General features: G+C 40.4%; 1 protein-coding gene across 2 annotated transcripts in view; it reads left to right on the top strand.

Annotated features, from left to right (window-relative positions):
• The window catches only part of LOC119720601 (complement C3-like), a 55,191-nt gene that overhangs the window by 9,040 nt on the left and 30,404 nt on the right, over positions 1–15,747 (top strand). For both annotated transcript variants that reach the window (XM_038190335.1, XM_038190334.1), the window contains 12 exons: positions 3,134–3,337; positions 4,169–4,221; positions 4,701–4,847; positions 6,063–6,105; positions 6,380–6,467; positions 8,748–8,847; positions 9,006–9,239; positions 10,134–10,343; positions 11,899–12,033; positions 13,260–13,328; positions 14,035–14,223; positions 15,532–15,717. In XM_038190335.1, the coding sequence (XP_038046263.1) occupies positions 3,134–3,337; positions 4,169–4,221; positions 4,701–4,847; positions 6,063–6,105; positions 6,380–6,467; positions 8,748–8,847; positions 9,006–9,239; positions 10,134–10,343; positions 11,899–12,033; positions 13,260–13,328; positions 14,035–14,223; positions 15,532–15,717 (1,658 nt within the window). The remainder of the gene's footprint in view (positions 1–3,133; positions 3,338–4,168; positions 4,222–4,700; positions 4,848–6,062; positions 6,106–6,379; positions 6,468–8,747; positions 8,848–9,005; positions 9,240–10,133; positions 10,344–11,898; positions 12,034–13,259; positions 13,329–14,034; positions 14,224–15,531; positions 15,718–15,747) is intronic.

The following is a 15,747-nucleotide window of genomic DNA, read 5'->3' as shown; positions in this document are numbered from 1 at the left end:
CAGTCTTAAAAAAACACAGACAAAACCCAGTATGGAGGATTTTGTTGTCACTGATCATGACTGATGGATGGTGAGTCATTAGCAGGAACGATGACAAAGTTCAAATAAAGTAGCCTGATATATACCATTCTAGGAAAATCAAATTACATCACATTGTAAACACCTGTTTTTAGAATTTTTTTAAATTATTGAGAAAAATAAACCAGTCTCTGTGGCACTGGCTGTGTACACGAATGTAGGCCTATAGATCCAAGAAATAGGTCCAAGAGTACACCAGGCCGTCTAGTAGGCCAGCCAAATGTGGAAAAGTTCTCTAGAAAATAATTTCACGGCATTTTGGGGTAATAGCTGGCATCCATGCTAGATCAATTCTTTGAACCATAACATACAAGATGTGGGTGGATGCCATCGTTAATTTTGAACCTAAATATACCTAATTTGCATAAATCGTTAATATCTGCCATGTAATATATTTTCCCCCATATTTGGGTATAATTAATATTTTTTTATTTTTTTGAAATTTTATTTTGGTGGTTCTTCTTACATATGCTTACTTTAAAAACATTTCCTAAAGCATATAAGTAACTGAATAATTATGAGGACATAGTAACGATCCAACATGGCTACAACTAGTATATGCAAAAGTTGCGCGCATCTACCTTGTCTCCTGATATCTTTAAGTAGTCTTGCCAAACCACAGTATTGATGAGCTTCAAATTCACCAAATTGCTTACTGGCACATTGACCCTATTAAAACCTAATGGAAACGCATGTGAACAATGATAACGTTGTGATATTTAGCCCAGCAAACAAAAAACGGGAAAACAAGGCGTCTGTCAATTGGCCTAATAAGTAAATTACGGACAGCAAACTTGTTTCCCCCTGTTTTTGTTTGCTGAGCTAAACATCACAATTTTATCATTGTTCACATGATTTTCCATATGGTTTTATAGGGCAACTGTGCCAGTAAGCAACTTGGTGAATTTGAAGCTCATCAATACTGAGGTTCAGGCAAGACTACTTGATGATATCTGGAGACAAGGTAAATGCGCGTAATTTTGGGGTATTAAAGTAACCATTTTGGATCGTTACTATGTCCTTCTCCATCCTTTGACTGATTGATCTGACATGGTTGCCTGCTAGTCACTTATATGCTTAAGAAAATGTTATTTAATTAAGTAAGGGTGTGTAAGTAGAATCACCAAAATAAACTTTAAAAAAAAAACTAAGAATATACCCAAATATGGGAATAAATATAGTACGCGGGAGGGATTAACAATTTATGCAAATTAGGTATATTTGAGTCAAAATTAAGGTTGGCATCCACCTACATTTTCTTCTCCATCCTTTGACTGATTGATCTGACATGGTTGCCTGCTATTACCAAAAAATGACATCCAAAGTGTAATATTCCACTGCTGGTTCACTAGTCAGTGCATATACTGGTACATGTACTTGTACATTGTACATGTAGTTGCTGCAGGCCCTTTTCTTGGTCAGTACAGGGTGAGTAAAAAAATGAAACCCAAATGTCAGAACCATTGTTTTAGTGAAGTTCTGCATGTAGCACTTTCAAAATCTAGGATATGAAAGCCCAATTCATAAGCTTTCTTTTAGTACAAGAATCATTCAAATCACTCATATACTTTGCAAAGTTTAACACAACCACCGTTTCAAAGCTCTGTCCATGGATCACAAAAAAGGTGTGCGTTCTTTCAGCACAACGAAAACCATTCACACACATCCCTATGTGATTTTTTTTTGTTTTGCTGAAAGAACACTTACCTTTTTTGTGATCCGTTGACAGAACTTTAAAACTTTGGTTACGTTTAAAATTCTACAACTTGCTAAGTACATGAGTAATTTGAATGATTCTTGTTCTAATAGAAAGCTTATGAATTGGGCTTTCATATCTGAGATTTTGAAAGTGCTACATGCAGAACTTCACTAAAACAATGGTCCCGACATTTGGTTTCGTGTTTTTTTACTAACCCTGTATTCATTGAGCATTGCCATTTACAAATTACAAAATACTCCTCAAGAAAATAAGCATAGTATTATATTATATTCATAAATACCTCAGACAGTTTAGCCATTCCTATTGGTCGAGAACCCGTCACGTGGCCGGTCTTAAACGGATGATAAAGACATGGCTAGCTGGTCTTAAACACTTTTCCAGTGTCACATAAAATGTGGACTCCTAAAAATCCAGTGCCTCTTACCGTTTCATTGGTTGAACGTTCACAATCCTTAGGTAGGCATGCGCAACACTACCAGTGAGTCCGAATTTTATAGTTCTAAATTCAAAACGCAACGCCCCAGGTGCGTTCTGCGCGACATCGCGCAGAACGTGCTACGGGCGCGTCAATCTCCATAAAAGGGTTGTTTACATCTTACTCGCCAGCTGAACACTCCATTATTTTGCTAGAGGGATGTTTCAAAAAGCTGGAGTGAACTTGTTGATCAAAATCGGGATTTTTTTAACGAATTACTTGATTTTTTTTTACCGAAAAGGTATTTTATAATGAATGGGAATAAATATGTGCTCGGTCGGTATTAATCACTCTGTTTAAGACTGCTTAGAGTCTGGGTGCTGATAATTACCCTCGCCTCCGGCTCGGGTAATTATCAGCACCCAGACTCTAACAGTCTTAAACAGAGTGATTAAAACCTCTCGAGCACACATTTATTCCCTTAATTATATTTCAGGAACCTGCAATGTCTGGCTGTTCAGGGTATTATGGTCTGGTTTGATGCACACTACAATTAACAAGAAATATGTTTTGTCCCCTGTTCATACAAATAAGTTTTTGACTGACTGTCTGCTTTTTAATACATATTCGTTACCTTGCTGTTTGAGTGAGGACTGTTTTGGGCAGTCAGTCAGCTGGTCGGTCGGTCGGTCAGTAGGTTGGTCGTTATGGGTTTTTTTCTGGGGGGTCCGTTTTACAGGCATGATTATTATATTAAAACAAAGCATGTTCAGATCTATTTAGTCAAATTTGTATCAATTATAGAGTGTTTGTTGGATACATGGTGTTTTCATGGTGAATCAATCAATCTGCAAGTCATGCATCCATTTAGCAAAATGTAAAGGAGGCATTTTACAGTCATTCACTGCAATTTGTTTCAGATAACCCGCAAGAGGCAATCCTGCAGATTCGCCGGGACCAATTACCCCAGCAGGATACCAGCAAACAGCAGTTTATCACGCTGGTCGCCACTGCCAACACGCCACAACTCCAGATCAATGACCGACGTACTATCCTACTCAGCTACCAGTCTGGGTTTGTCTTCATTCAGACAGATAAGCCACTGTATACGCCAACCCAACGAGGTCATTATAAGACTTTTTCCACACAATCATTTGCCTAACAGTTATTGGTCCACTGTGAGCAGATGTGGGTCAGATGGAACACTAGTTGATGACAAGGCATACATTTCACTGTTCACCCACTCTTGTTTTACTATACTCCCAAAGACAATGCTTTGTGTTTTCCTTTGTCCCTGCAATATAACACTCTCCCATAGACTAAGCACACAAACCTACCACAGAGGACCGTTTTGAACAAAAGACCCAACTCCCAAGGACTGAAAGGATCTGTAATCTGTTGTTCTCCCTTTTGTAGTTATGTAGTACAAGTACGCACTTACTTTACTTGTACATGGGTCAGCTGAAATGTTGATTTCCTACCCATTCTTGAACCCTGGTCCTGACCAGGCTGAATTGTACCTGTGTAGAGCGTCAGACCTGTGCCAAAGCTGTGATGGGTTCTTGCCAGTGTGACGACATGAGTTTGCCAAAAACCTGCAGGGTTTGACCCACGGATAGCACAGAGATTTTGGATACTGAGATAGGGCTTTATAAATACTTACTAAAGAATGTTTAATAATGTTAACTATAATGTTAACTATAATGTTAACTAATAATGTTCACTATACATTAGAAATCGAGATCAGGGCAGGATACTTTTACTCCTTTGATATCACTACTGTCATCATGACACTTATCGGGAAATCTGCTTTTACCGTGTGCTCTAAAAATAAATGTGAAATATTGAATGTCTCATCAGAGATAAGTGATGTGCTTGTTGCTTATCTTCAGATTGATTTTAAAGGACATGATAACAATATTTTTTGTTCTATTTTGTGTTTGTCTTTATTGCAGTGGATATCCGTGTTGTTGCACTCGATCAGAAAATGCATCCTACTTATCATAACGTGAGCATTTTCATTTTGGTTTGTTTTAATTGTCCAATTGTACACCAAGTTTGTTGATGTGTACATGTTAAAATACTTAAAATTAATATTCAAAGAGAGTTTTTTGGGGGAAAGGGAGGGGGCTGGATGATACAATGCACACAAAAAACCAAATGCCCAAAGCAGAGAATCAACTTTTGCAAATTGAGTGATGATGTTATTCAGGGAACTTAAAGACATTTGGGATTTTTTCTCCATAATGTAAATAATTAACATTGGTCAGTTGGGGAGGGGCAGGGTTGATTGGTGGTTAGCCCTTCCCCCCCCCCCCCCAAAAAAAAAAACATTGCCCTTGGATCCACCCTTCGATTAATTGTCCAAAATGGCTGGGCATGGATCTGTGGCGTGTGCACCTTTATGCTTCTTTTCTTATTTCTAGAGAAAATTGTTGATATTGGAAGTCAGATTATTTACATTATATTCTTCTCTTTTCAAACTAGTTGAAGGTGGACATTGTCAACCCAGATCAAATCATTGTTCATCGCTACGAGAAAGCACCACAGAAAGGATTCCTGACTATCAACTTTGCCTTTCCCCCACTCCCTGTCTTTGGGAACTGGACAGTAGTTGCTTACTACGGGCATAAGGTTGGTGAAATGTCAAGGTTGAAAAAAAAAGAAAAACAAAATATTTTCATCAAGTGATAAACAGGTGAAATGCATGCAACCACAGAGACAGACAAATAGAGCTGCTTTACGGATGAGAGTACAGTGAAATCTCGATAAGTCAAAACTGGTTAACTCAAAAACCCGGTTAACTTGAAGCAAGAACTTATTGTCGTCAAAAGAATAGCAAATCATGTATAAATGTTCCCGCACTTACTTGAAAGTTCAGACTGGAAACTCAGTTAAGTCGAACTCAAAATGGCCATGTGCAGAAATAAACTTGTGTAATTAGGCCACAGAAGAAACTGGAATCCTTTTGTAAGTTACGAAATCTCCTCGACCCAAACCAATACACCCAAACTCGGGTAAAGAAAAGCAACGAAGAGACTATTAGTGTCCGTAGTATCGTTGAAGCAGCCTATTTACTGCGGTGCAACCGACAGTGATCCAAGCGACCTGTGACCAATCACACAGGAAGGCCGGAGACGCAGAGCAGCCGCAATGGTCGCTGCAATCCTTTGAAGAAGCGTGCTCAATATTGCGCTCCCAGTATACTGCTTAAAAAGATTGTGAAACTTTTTACATGAGCCATAATTGCCGAACGCAGTTTGTGTTTTGACGTGTGGATGCAGCGTGCACGATGCCATCGTGATCTGGCATCCTTGCTTTCCAGTCAGCATGATCGCTACCGCTGGCCCAATTGCAGCCAGTACGCCAGCGGTTCAATCGCTGGCCACGTGACCGCATTGGAAATGCAAGCATGGCTTTCGAGTTGATCTGATCACTACTACTGGCCCATCGGGAAAACCCTGAGTGTGGTGCTACATGATATTGCACGATCGCTTGTGACTAGACAAATCGACAAACGGCACAAAATAAAGATTTGCTTCACAGTTTCAGTGGTTTATTGTAATATTTATCCATAGAGCAGAAAAATTAGAAATAGTGCGTGACTTGAACAAAAATACCCGGTTACACCTCTATGTTCCAACACCCCTATGTTCCGACTGCACATATTCCTATTCCTAACCCTAACCCTAACCCTAACCGGAAGTACACAGTCTTATGTGCAGGTTGTCGGAACATAGGGGTGTCGGAACATAGAGCAGTCACCAAAAAACCAGGTGTACACCATTATCCATAACTTGAGAAACTACTAATGCATTGTTATTGACACTGTTCTCTGTTATCTTCCAGTTCAAAGCTAACACCTCAATCCAGTTTGAAGTAAAGGAGTATGGTAAGTCTGGGGGAAAACCCCAAAGAAGCCTCTATTTATAGAAACACAAAAATTGCCAACACATCCTAATATTTACCTTTACCAGTCCAAATAACAAAGTGAAGATGTGCTAAACGCCACATGTTCTTCCACCAGGCTGCTCCGCCAGGGATGGTATAAATTTGGCTGAAATCACGATTCACATTTGTGCTCATGATTCCTGAATTAAAAACCAATCCTGAAAGCTCAAATCAAATGGGAGTGTTAATAAACTTGTTTCTTTTTTGATTTATAGTGCTGCCTAAGTTTAATGTTGAGGTCAGCACCCAAGAGAAGTACATTGTACCAGAAACTGACTATCTGGTCACCTATGTTACTGCCAGGTAAGTTATTGTAGAGTGATCCACTATGCAGCAAAACCCTGACAGAGAATCGCAGACAACAGGATTTCCAACTCTCAGAAAACGGTTAAATTTTGATGCCAAATGCATTCGGACCACCATCCGTTCAACCACAGCAAGAGTCACAGTACGAATATATAACTTTAGCTCACCTTGCCCTGTCTTGGCATCAGGGCAAACCCTTCCTGCTTTCATTAAACAAAAGAGACCCAATTAGCAAACAAGGCCAGTGCATCCTAGAGTCAACCTATGCCAGCAGTATAGCCTACTGATACCAGCCATGGCTAGAGAGAGAGAGGGGGGAAGGGGGAGAACAAAAAAGAAAGGCTGTCTAAAGTACCAGGTACATTATCTTGTGGTATGTGAAGTTTTCATGAAGTAGCTAGCTGCTATATAGCCATGCAAAGTGGAAAGGGCCCCTTTTGTCCGGAATGTGCCCTTTTGGGCTCTAAAGCACATTTCCCACAAACTGATAATACATGTACCGTAATTTCCTGCGGATAAGGCGCGCGGCGGATAAGGCGCAGGTCCCTAAAATCACACACAAAAAATTCAAACGCCAACAGATAAGGCGCACCGCCGCATAAGACGCATGTTTGACCGCACACAGAAGAACACCAGGCGTCACCCGGTGTCGGTACATCGCCACAAAGGGGCCATTGTGTTGCCTTAGAACGATCACACTATTCGGAGGATGAATTAAACCGTAACCACAATGGCTGGTCACATGTAGAGCCATGAAGCACTTTTCCCGAGACGATAAGTCCAGTGCGGACAGTGCGAGTCGGTAAAAGCGGCTCAGGAAAGCGTACATCCGGCCCGAGCGCCCTGTTATGCATACAGAGACCGCACGAACCTGCACGTGCAGTGGCCGAACATTTTGTAGAAACACGCTGCGGTGTATCATCAAGTCCGAGCGGTAAAATCTCGTTAAAATATATATTTCAACGGACAAATACATACACAGAGAAGAGAGATCACGTTCTGAGAATTAATTTGCGGAAATTCTCTTTCTCCACCGATGTATGTTATTTTCTACGATCCAAATTGCACGGAACATGCACGGAACATCATGGTCTGGTACCGTACGTAGGCCGTAGTCACTGGTTCCTGGCCCACATCATAGCTTCGATTCTGTAAGCATGCGATGGGAACCAACGAATACTGATGGCACTGCTGCCGCACGGAACATTGCACAGCGGCATGGCTTCGACGACGTGCATCACAAATGCGTCAGAATTATCGGCCTTTTCGTCAAGATTTAGCGTGTCAAGATGAAATAATATCGTGTAAACGATTATGTTGTGCATGCAAATGGCGTGTGTAATATTACTGTGCGTATCGGCGGCTGAAAATGTGATCGGCAATTTGTTTTCTGTGTACGGTGAGTCATTATACTGACACTGTGACAGCTCGGTTACTTCTCCCACGCTGCCTGGGTAAATTTTCCCGTGTCGAAAGTCCAAGTGCGGACAGTGGTCACATTTGACCATTTCTCATTTTACCATCGTCTCGGTAAAACCTTCCAAAAAAAGAGTCCAGTGCGGACACGGCTAAAGTCTAAAGCAGACTTCGAAGATATCCTGTACAATAAACACCCTCAACGTTCACACAATAGAACTTGAGTGAATGCGATTTCCAAACGTTTAAGTAATTCTGATTGCAGCATTTTCGGAATGAAAAAACGGCCACAAAGAAAAACGTTTGTATGACGGCATTGTTGGAACGAAAGCACGAACACTAAGGGGGATCAACGCATTGCGGCATTGTTGGAATGAAAGCACGATCATGGGGGATCAACACATCGCGGCATTGTTGGAATGAAAATACGGTCACAATGTCTGGAGAGTTGAGCCTTGGTTGACTGCATTATTGATTGCGGCATTGAAAGAATTCTTCACACAAAGAAAAACTCAAGCGACACCAGATAAGGCGCACCTGTAGATAAGGCGCAGCGATGTTTTTGTGGTTTAAAAGTCAGATAAGACGCGTCTTATCCGCAGGAAATTACGGTAGTTGGAAAGATCCAAGTAGAATATAAATGTTCACACAACTACACATTGAAAGTTGCGTTTTTTTGGTGTCATCATCATCATCATCTAGCAGTTGCAAGTAGTTTATTGTGTAACCAGCATGCCAAGCAATTTGGGGATACACAATTTTGGGTACTGTACTCACATGTTTGTTTTTCCAAAATGTTGCTTGAAAAGTATGTGTTGTCATTGTTTTGATGAGGTCTCTACTGAATACATCTTTTCGTAGGTACGCTTTTGGTGAGACAGTGGTCGGTAGTTATCTTGTGAAGTATGGAGTGTACACCGACGATGGAAATCTGACAATTCTTCAGATAAAGCAAGGCGAGGTAATTGATAATGTCTACATATTTCTGATAAATTTCATTACAAATACTTGATGATGATTGATGTAGAACTTAGTTCTACATCAATCACTCACTGAAAGCCTCACTGAAAGATGAACTGAAAGATGAACTAATAAGTGGAGTAAACTTTTTGAATGCAGTTGAATGATGGCCGTGCCTATGAGAGAATGACAATGGCTGATGTGACGTTGGAGAATTGGGCTGAGACACTGATGGGCAAGCGGCTGGTCATCCAGGCCTTCGTGACAGACACAGCCACAGGCGAGACCATCAACACCAACAACACTCATGTCACCTTCAGCAGGACACCCTACAAGTTTAACTGGGACCTCACACAGCGATACTTTAAGAAAGGCTTGCCATTTGCTGTAAAGGTAAGTGTTTTAACCAGTTCGCGCCGGAGGCCATGATAACATGCACTGGCTGTTTTTTGCATGCAGGCATGGCTGACGGATTTAGACATCAAGATTGCCTCGACTCGCACCCAGGTGATGTCTGAACAAGCTAATCCCTCCTGCCTTTTGTACACACACAAAGTCTGTGGAGGTGGACTGTACATGTGTGCTGACTGTTGTGTGGGCCAATTGTGCGGGTTGTTATGCACAGCCTTTTGTGCAATTTATGCTCCTGTGCACACGTCATATTGAAACATAAGTGGTTTCGGCAAGAACTATTGTACAAATACTGTTGAAATCACTCTTGTGAATCAGTATTTGTGGCGTTTGGCCGTATATAAGTAGTTGACTGAGAAAGTTTGCTTTTCGAAATTTAGATCTGGCACAAAGTGGTTAAGAGTCTTCAGGAAAACCTATAAAATCTTATCAGAGTTGCAAGACAAAAGATGTTGACTGAAGCTGATCAACCTACAATATCTTGCTCATTGATAAATATGACCCAAGATTGTAATATAATGACATGAATGAGTAGCTCATTTTGAATTCTCTGTCCCCTTAGCAGCCTATGACATAATTGTATCATTTTCCTACATGTACATAGGAGATTCAGTCACAAATGATGAGCGTTTTTTATGTCCAAATCTTGCACAATAGAAACATGGACGCTGTAGGGATGCATTTAAACATTTCCAACCATTCACAATATATATGTTTGCAACCAATCAAAAACAGATTGCTCAGTCAAATGTTGTGCAATACATGTTAGTGTTTAATATTGACATGTGACAGTAATCAAAATTGATTGTGCTAATTGAACATGTCTGAGAATACATTTATTTACCAGTTTATTACTTGTATGTTTGTAATATTAAGGCCAATGTCCAATTCATCAGTGGCCTGCCGGCTGCCAGTATTAGTGTGGCTGTCTCAGCAGTGGCTCAGCTGGAGAATGACAGTGAGGTGGCACTGGAGGGTTCGCTGGCCAACAATGCTCAAGAAACCTTGACTAAGGTATCGGGCTCCCAAGGCGAGGTGGATTTCAGGCTTGATGTGCCCTCAGATGCAACTGGGATCACCATCACTGTAAGTGAAATCCTATGTTATCAGTACATGAAGGAAATGCATGTGGTATGCATGCACAGTCACTATTTTATTGTGAGATATGCCTCTCTCACAATTCATCAACACACCGAGCTAATTGTACACCAATCCAATTTTTAAAGTACAGTGACTGTTCTGTTAGCCATTACTGAATACTGGAACGCTTTCATACCCGAACGCCCATCGCATGTGCATTTTGTATGGCTCTGAACACATCCTGCTCATGATGTATGAGCTCAAAGATGAGGCAATTCTAGGAAGAAAGGGATTCTGTATAATGGCATGCTGTACATCACCAAACAAGCTGATCTGTTTCCATTGTTAAAACTTAAACGTCTTAAAAATATGTAGCAGTAAATTTGTTTTTAAGGTTTTGGTACCAAATTTCATGAGTCCTTTGACTGTATGAGGGTTTCCTTTTTTGGCCAGGGTCAATTCCTACACCTCTAGAAAATGTTTGTAACCTATGGTCTCATGCAGCTATGTTAGCTATAAAATGTTTTGTGTGAATTTCTAACAGTTTTTCCATAAATGCATCTCAGCCTATCTTGTGCTTGTTGCATAGTATTGCCAAAAGGCTTATATGTAATGAACGGGAAAACGGACTGAAAATGGCCTGATAGAATGATTCAAGTAGCTATTCACTTCAAAATGTGTTAATATTAAGTTACCATATGCAACAATTGATTGCGACAAACTTGTGATCACATTGTGTTAACGTGTGGTTTTGAACATCTGGCCCGTAGACAGCCTTTGGCCAGGTATGGGTATTGTTTAACCAAGTTGGCTTTTATGTGCTGGACTTTTCAGTTGCTTACAAGGAAAGTGTAGACAATTTAATCATCAAATAATTCAAACTTATATAAAAAGTTCTGGTTTGTCATGCAATACCAAGCATGAAGAACATTTCATTGTGGACCCCTTCTGGCTTTGAAGCTTTCTCCCTAAATGGTTGGGTCTAATTTTTGCCTTTGTGTTCTTGACACTACAAACTCAGCTTAAGCTCTGTGTTGTAAGGAATTGCTCCTTCCTCATTCATGTTGTTTTAAAGGTAAAATGAGAAGCAAGGGAAAAGGCCTCATGAGGTTCAAACTTCCACCCATGCATATATACTTCTAAGTTCTATAACAAATCCACGAACCTTCTGATTTAAATACCTTTTTTAAATAACTTTTTTCTGTATTATTTATCTAATTCTCAAAAGCCTGCGACATACTATGAATATATGTATGCATGAGTGCTGAGAGTGCACCCTCTTTTGATCCTACCAGAACTGTTTGAAAAAAAAACATTTAAATGAATAAATGAAGATGATTTGTGAAGCCCCGGTGTCCGCCACAGATGGACGCTCATGGTGCTTGCCATATTATCCAACCCTGACCAGTAATTATGCAGAAATAAGTTCACAATTTATGTTGACGTTGCCTCTGAGAACAATAGGTCTTCAGAGCCGATTTAAAGCTCCTTCTATATCTCCTTCCTATTTTATCTAGTAATATTAGATGTAAACCAACTGATTTTCTGACATTATCTACAGTTGGAGACTAGAGACGGTGATTTGAGTGACGATGCCCAGAGCCAGGGTACATTCATTGTCCTGCCCCAAGAGTCAAGCAGCGGTGAGTTCCTACTGGTTCATCGCCCATCCTCAGGAGGAAACAGACGGACACAGGTAAGCAGAAAGGGACCAAAAAATGACCAGCTTTATGGTCAAACAGTTAGATATGACTTGAAGCTTTACGTGGCGGATGAGATAGAGTAGAAAGATTGCGGGTAACACCATGTGGAAAGTAATTTCTTCTTGGAAAAAGTGTGGTTCTGGAAAGAACCACCTTGGTTGCTTGGTTGAGTGTAGAACCTCAGGTTTCGGACAGTGTGCTGTGTCCGTCCTCACCCTCCTGAGTTGTTTGACCCCAATCCAGGACTATTAGTCCCTTGACAGTATACAAATATAACATGGTTTGAGGGTGAACAGTCGAGACTCCCTCCCCGAGGTATTGGAAGTTGACAAACTAGTTCCGCAGGCGAAGCGGATGGAACTAGTTTGTCAACTTCCAGTACCTAGGGGAGCTAATATCAACTGTCCACCCGAAATAAACTATGTTATATTTGTTTTACTATACCTCATAAATATTCAGTTGCCAAATTATCCCGTTGCAGTATGCGCCTACTAACTCACTAACTCTACTAACTGGGCATAAAATCTTTGTCCAGAAGTTTGTCCAGCTCACCAGAAGAATTGTATTGCTCAACCTCAGAAAAGTTCAGCTCGTTTGCAATACAGTGACAAAGTTGTAAATACAGTTGTTTGCAACAACTTGTTTTTAGTACAGGAGCATCTTTATTTGCCCAAAAATTCTCAAGTTCAGCATCATTGAGCTCGGGAAAACGCTAATTAACATTTACGTGGGCAACCATCTTTTTATGTGTAGCTAGCTCGGGCGATGTTCGCACGTGCATACTTCACCTGTGCGACAGCTCCATGATTGCTTTGTAAATACGCATGTGTAGTAGACCGGTGCAAGGTCACCCGTGCGCCAGTCTACTACCGGATTTGCATGTGTATTTACCCTGTGCGTGAATACTCGCGCGCACTCTTGGAAAACAGCAAAAATAGCTTCTGGCACGTGATGGTGAATTGACCAGTGAGAATTCGGCTCTTGATCATGAATATGTATGAGGTATAGTAATAGGGATTGATAAGTTGGGTTGTTTCATAAAGAATAGGGTCCCTGTCATTGATTTTCAAGATACTGCATGTAGGCCTATCCATTCAATTCAAACAAGTTGCTCATCAGTCTCGACTCAAGTGACTTAACTACAACCCTAGCTACAGGGAGTAAACATAGCAATATTTTGTCATTTCAATTTGTGTTGTATTTCTCTTGATGCTTTTAGACTGGAAGGAGCAGCTCCATAGAAGTGCAGTTAACACATCCTGATAATGTTGAAACTCTCCACTTCTTTGTAAGTTCAAGATAACAGAGGATTGTCAATAATTTGTTTTTAAGTAAGCTCACCTTGTGTTTTTAAGTAGCCTAGAGCAGTTTATTTTGAAATAATTTAATATCTGATTATTCCAACGTGGACTTGATCGAATATATATTTGAATAGTCTATTTTGAAACACACCAATCAAGTCAAACATGCGCCAACTGGCAGCTGATTGGGATTTGCTTGTGCCTGCACTTGTCAAAAATTGACAAAGAGCTTATTCAAATTGGGTAAAGAACAGGTAGTGGAATGGCTGATATTAGAGTGATTTTAAAGCCAAAATCTAAGTTGATATCCCTGGCCTCATTGAAGCTTGCAAATCATGCGTCAACTATAACACTATGCAACTGATACGTTTTTTCATCATCTCCTTATCAAGACAGCTTACTTTTTTCAAATATTTGGAAAATAAATGCTATTTGGTTTAATATGCAGTTGATGATCACATATTTGAATATTCCGTATATTTGGCACAGCTCTGAATTTATTCCTCCAAAGGCTGGCACAAATGCCAGGCAAGCTTCTTCTTTTATTTTTACAAAATCTGTACTATCGTCTAGTGGTCCTCATGTTTTATGAAAACATGGTTTCGCAGTTGACGGACTTAAGTGTCATTGCTTCTAGAAGTGCACAAAAAGAGACAAGTTTTTATGATGGGTCATTCTGTCATCTTTTGGTAGGTCATCGCTGGCGGCAAGATTGTACACGAGGGATCCCGACATCAGATCAATCCCAACATGGACCTTGGAATCAGGATAACTCAAGACATGGAACCGTCAGCGCGGGTGGTTGCGTATTACGCCAGCACAACTGGAAACATCATCGCTGATTCTCTGTTCTTTGAAGTCCGGGAGATGTGTGAAAATCCTGTAAGTCACAAAACATCAAACAGTTTACAAAAGCAAATGCATGTAGGGCAGTACCGGTACTGAGACATTGAAAGCCACATCATAGTTAGCCTTGGTCAAGGCGTTTGTCATTATCCGTCCGTACGGTATTTGGCGGCATATCCTGCAGTGCATGTAAAAATACAGCGCGAACAGCGACCTCATGCGGCCACTATCTGTATGCAAATCGTTTCATAGCGCACTATAGCGGTGAGAGGTATAACACACATAGACACACGTTGTGTGTCTCACATTTTTGCACAGAGCACCAATGCACAAAAAATGTGGTTTCTGATACGTCTGCGAAATGCGAATAGCTGCAAATAATTTGATGACGTTGGGATTTACTAAGGTGTGATTGGACACTCCAAATGGGGCCCCGCCAACACCTATCTGTATTCGCATATGAGGTCATGCGCTAGAAATCTAGCGCAAAATAAAGAAAAACACAAGCTTTCGTCGACGATTGAACCAAGGCGTTTGATCTGATCCAAATGATTTGCATAAATAGTGGCCCCATGAGGTCGCTGTTTGCACTATATTTTTTCATGCACTGCATAGCGAGGATATGCCGCCGAATACCGTACCCATTGACAGATAATGACGAACGCCTTGACCAAGGCTACATCATAGTATGGATGAGATCTTTGAAAGTACTTGTCTAGAGCACATTCATGTGCACCTTCATGTGTGTAACATACTAATAGATTGGACCATTTTCTCTGTAGAAAAAGTATGCGTGGCATCGTCCCTAAGAATGTAAATGTCATTTAGTAACGAGCCTGATATATCCCGTCATATGAACAAAACAAATGTTGGCAAATGTGCATGCTGTTCACCATGCAGCACAATAATAAACTAGTATGTTAATTAATCTATATGGCAGAAGTTTCAGTTAGTAGCTTTAAGAAGTGGTCACATGGTATCTGGCCCAGTTTGCTGATTGGTATGTTGTGTGGCCAAGCTGTACTTTACAAGTAACTGATATTCTTTACCATCAAACACCACCCCACATTTATTTTCAAAAAATGCTGTCTATAAACAAGAAGACAAAACAGGAAAGTTTGAACTTAAAAAGGAGGGCAGATCCACCATTTGGCCAAAATGTTGTTGATGAGGTTTCCTGCAATTTCTTTTTGATAAAAATATATATATTTATTAAAATATTACATATTTTATGCTTTTTCAATAGTTTAGGCTTTATTAAAACATTACATGTGGCTCTTTTTCTTTAACTTGGTGGCTGTATTAACGCATAAATTTGGTTCCGTCTTTTCTTTCTTTGACAAGATTCATTTGGAATTTGAAGGCCTCGAAAAAGAGAGTCGCGACGAAGTAATGGTCTTCCAGACAGATGGTAGTGACAAGAACGTTGAGTTGCGGATCAGTGCATATGAGTACACCAACATCGGTCTGCTTGCAGTGGATGAAGCCATATTTACCCTGCGTAATTATCACCGACTTACTCAACAGAAGGTACTTGTGTGTGTTATGATTCTCTGGTAT

The sequence above is a fragment of the Patiria miniata genome, unplaced genomic scaffold (assembly GCF_015706575.1).
Source record: "Patiria miniata isolate m_02_andy unplaced genomic scaffold, ASM1570657v1 HiC_scaffold_9, whole genome shotgun sequence".
Classification (NCBI taxonomy): Eukaryota; Metazoa; Echinodermata; class Asteroidea; order Valvatida; family Asterinidae; genus Patiria; species Patiria miniata.
The sequence above is the reverse complement of the archived record's forward strand: the minus strand, read 5'-3'. Positions and strand labels throughout refer to the sequence as shown.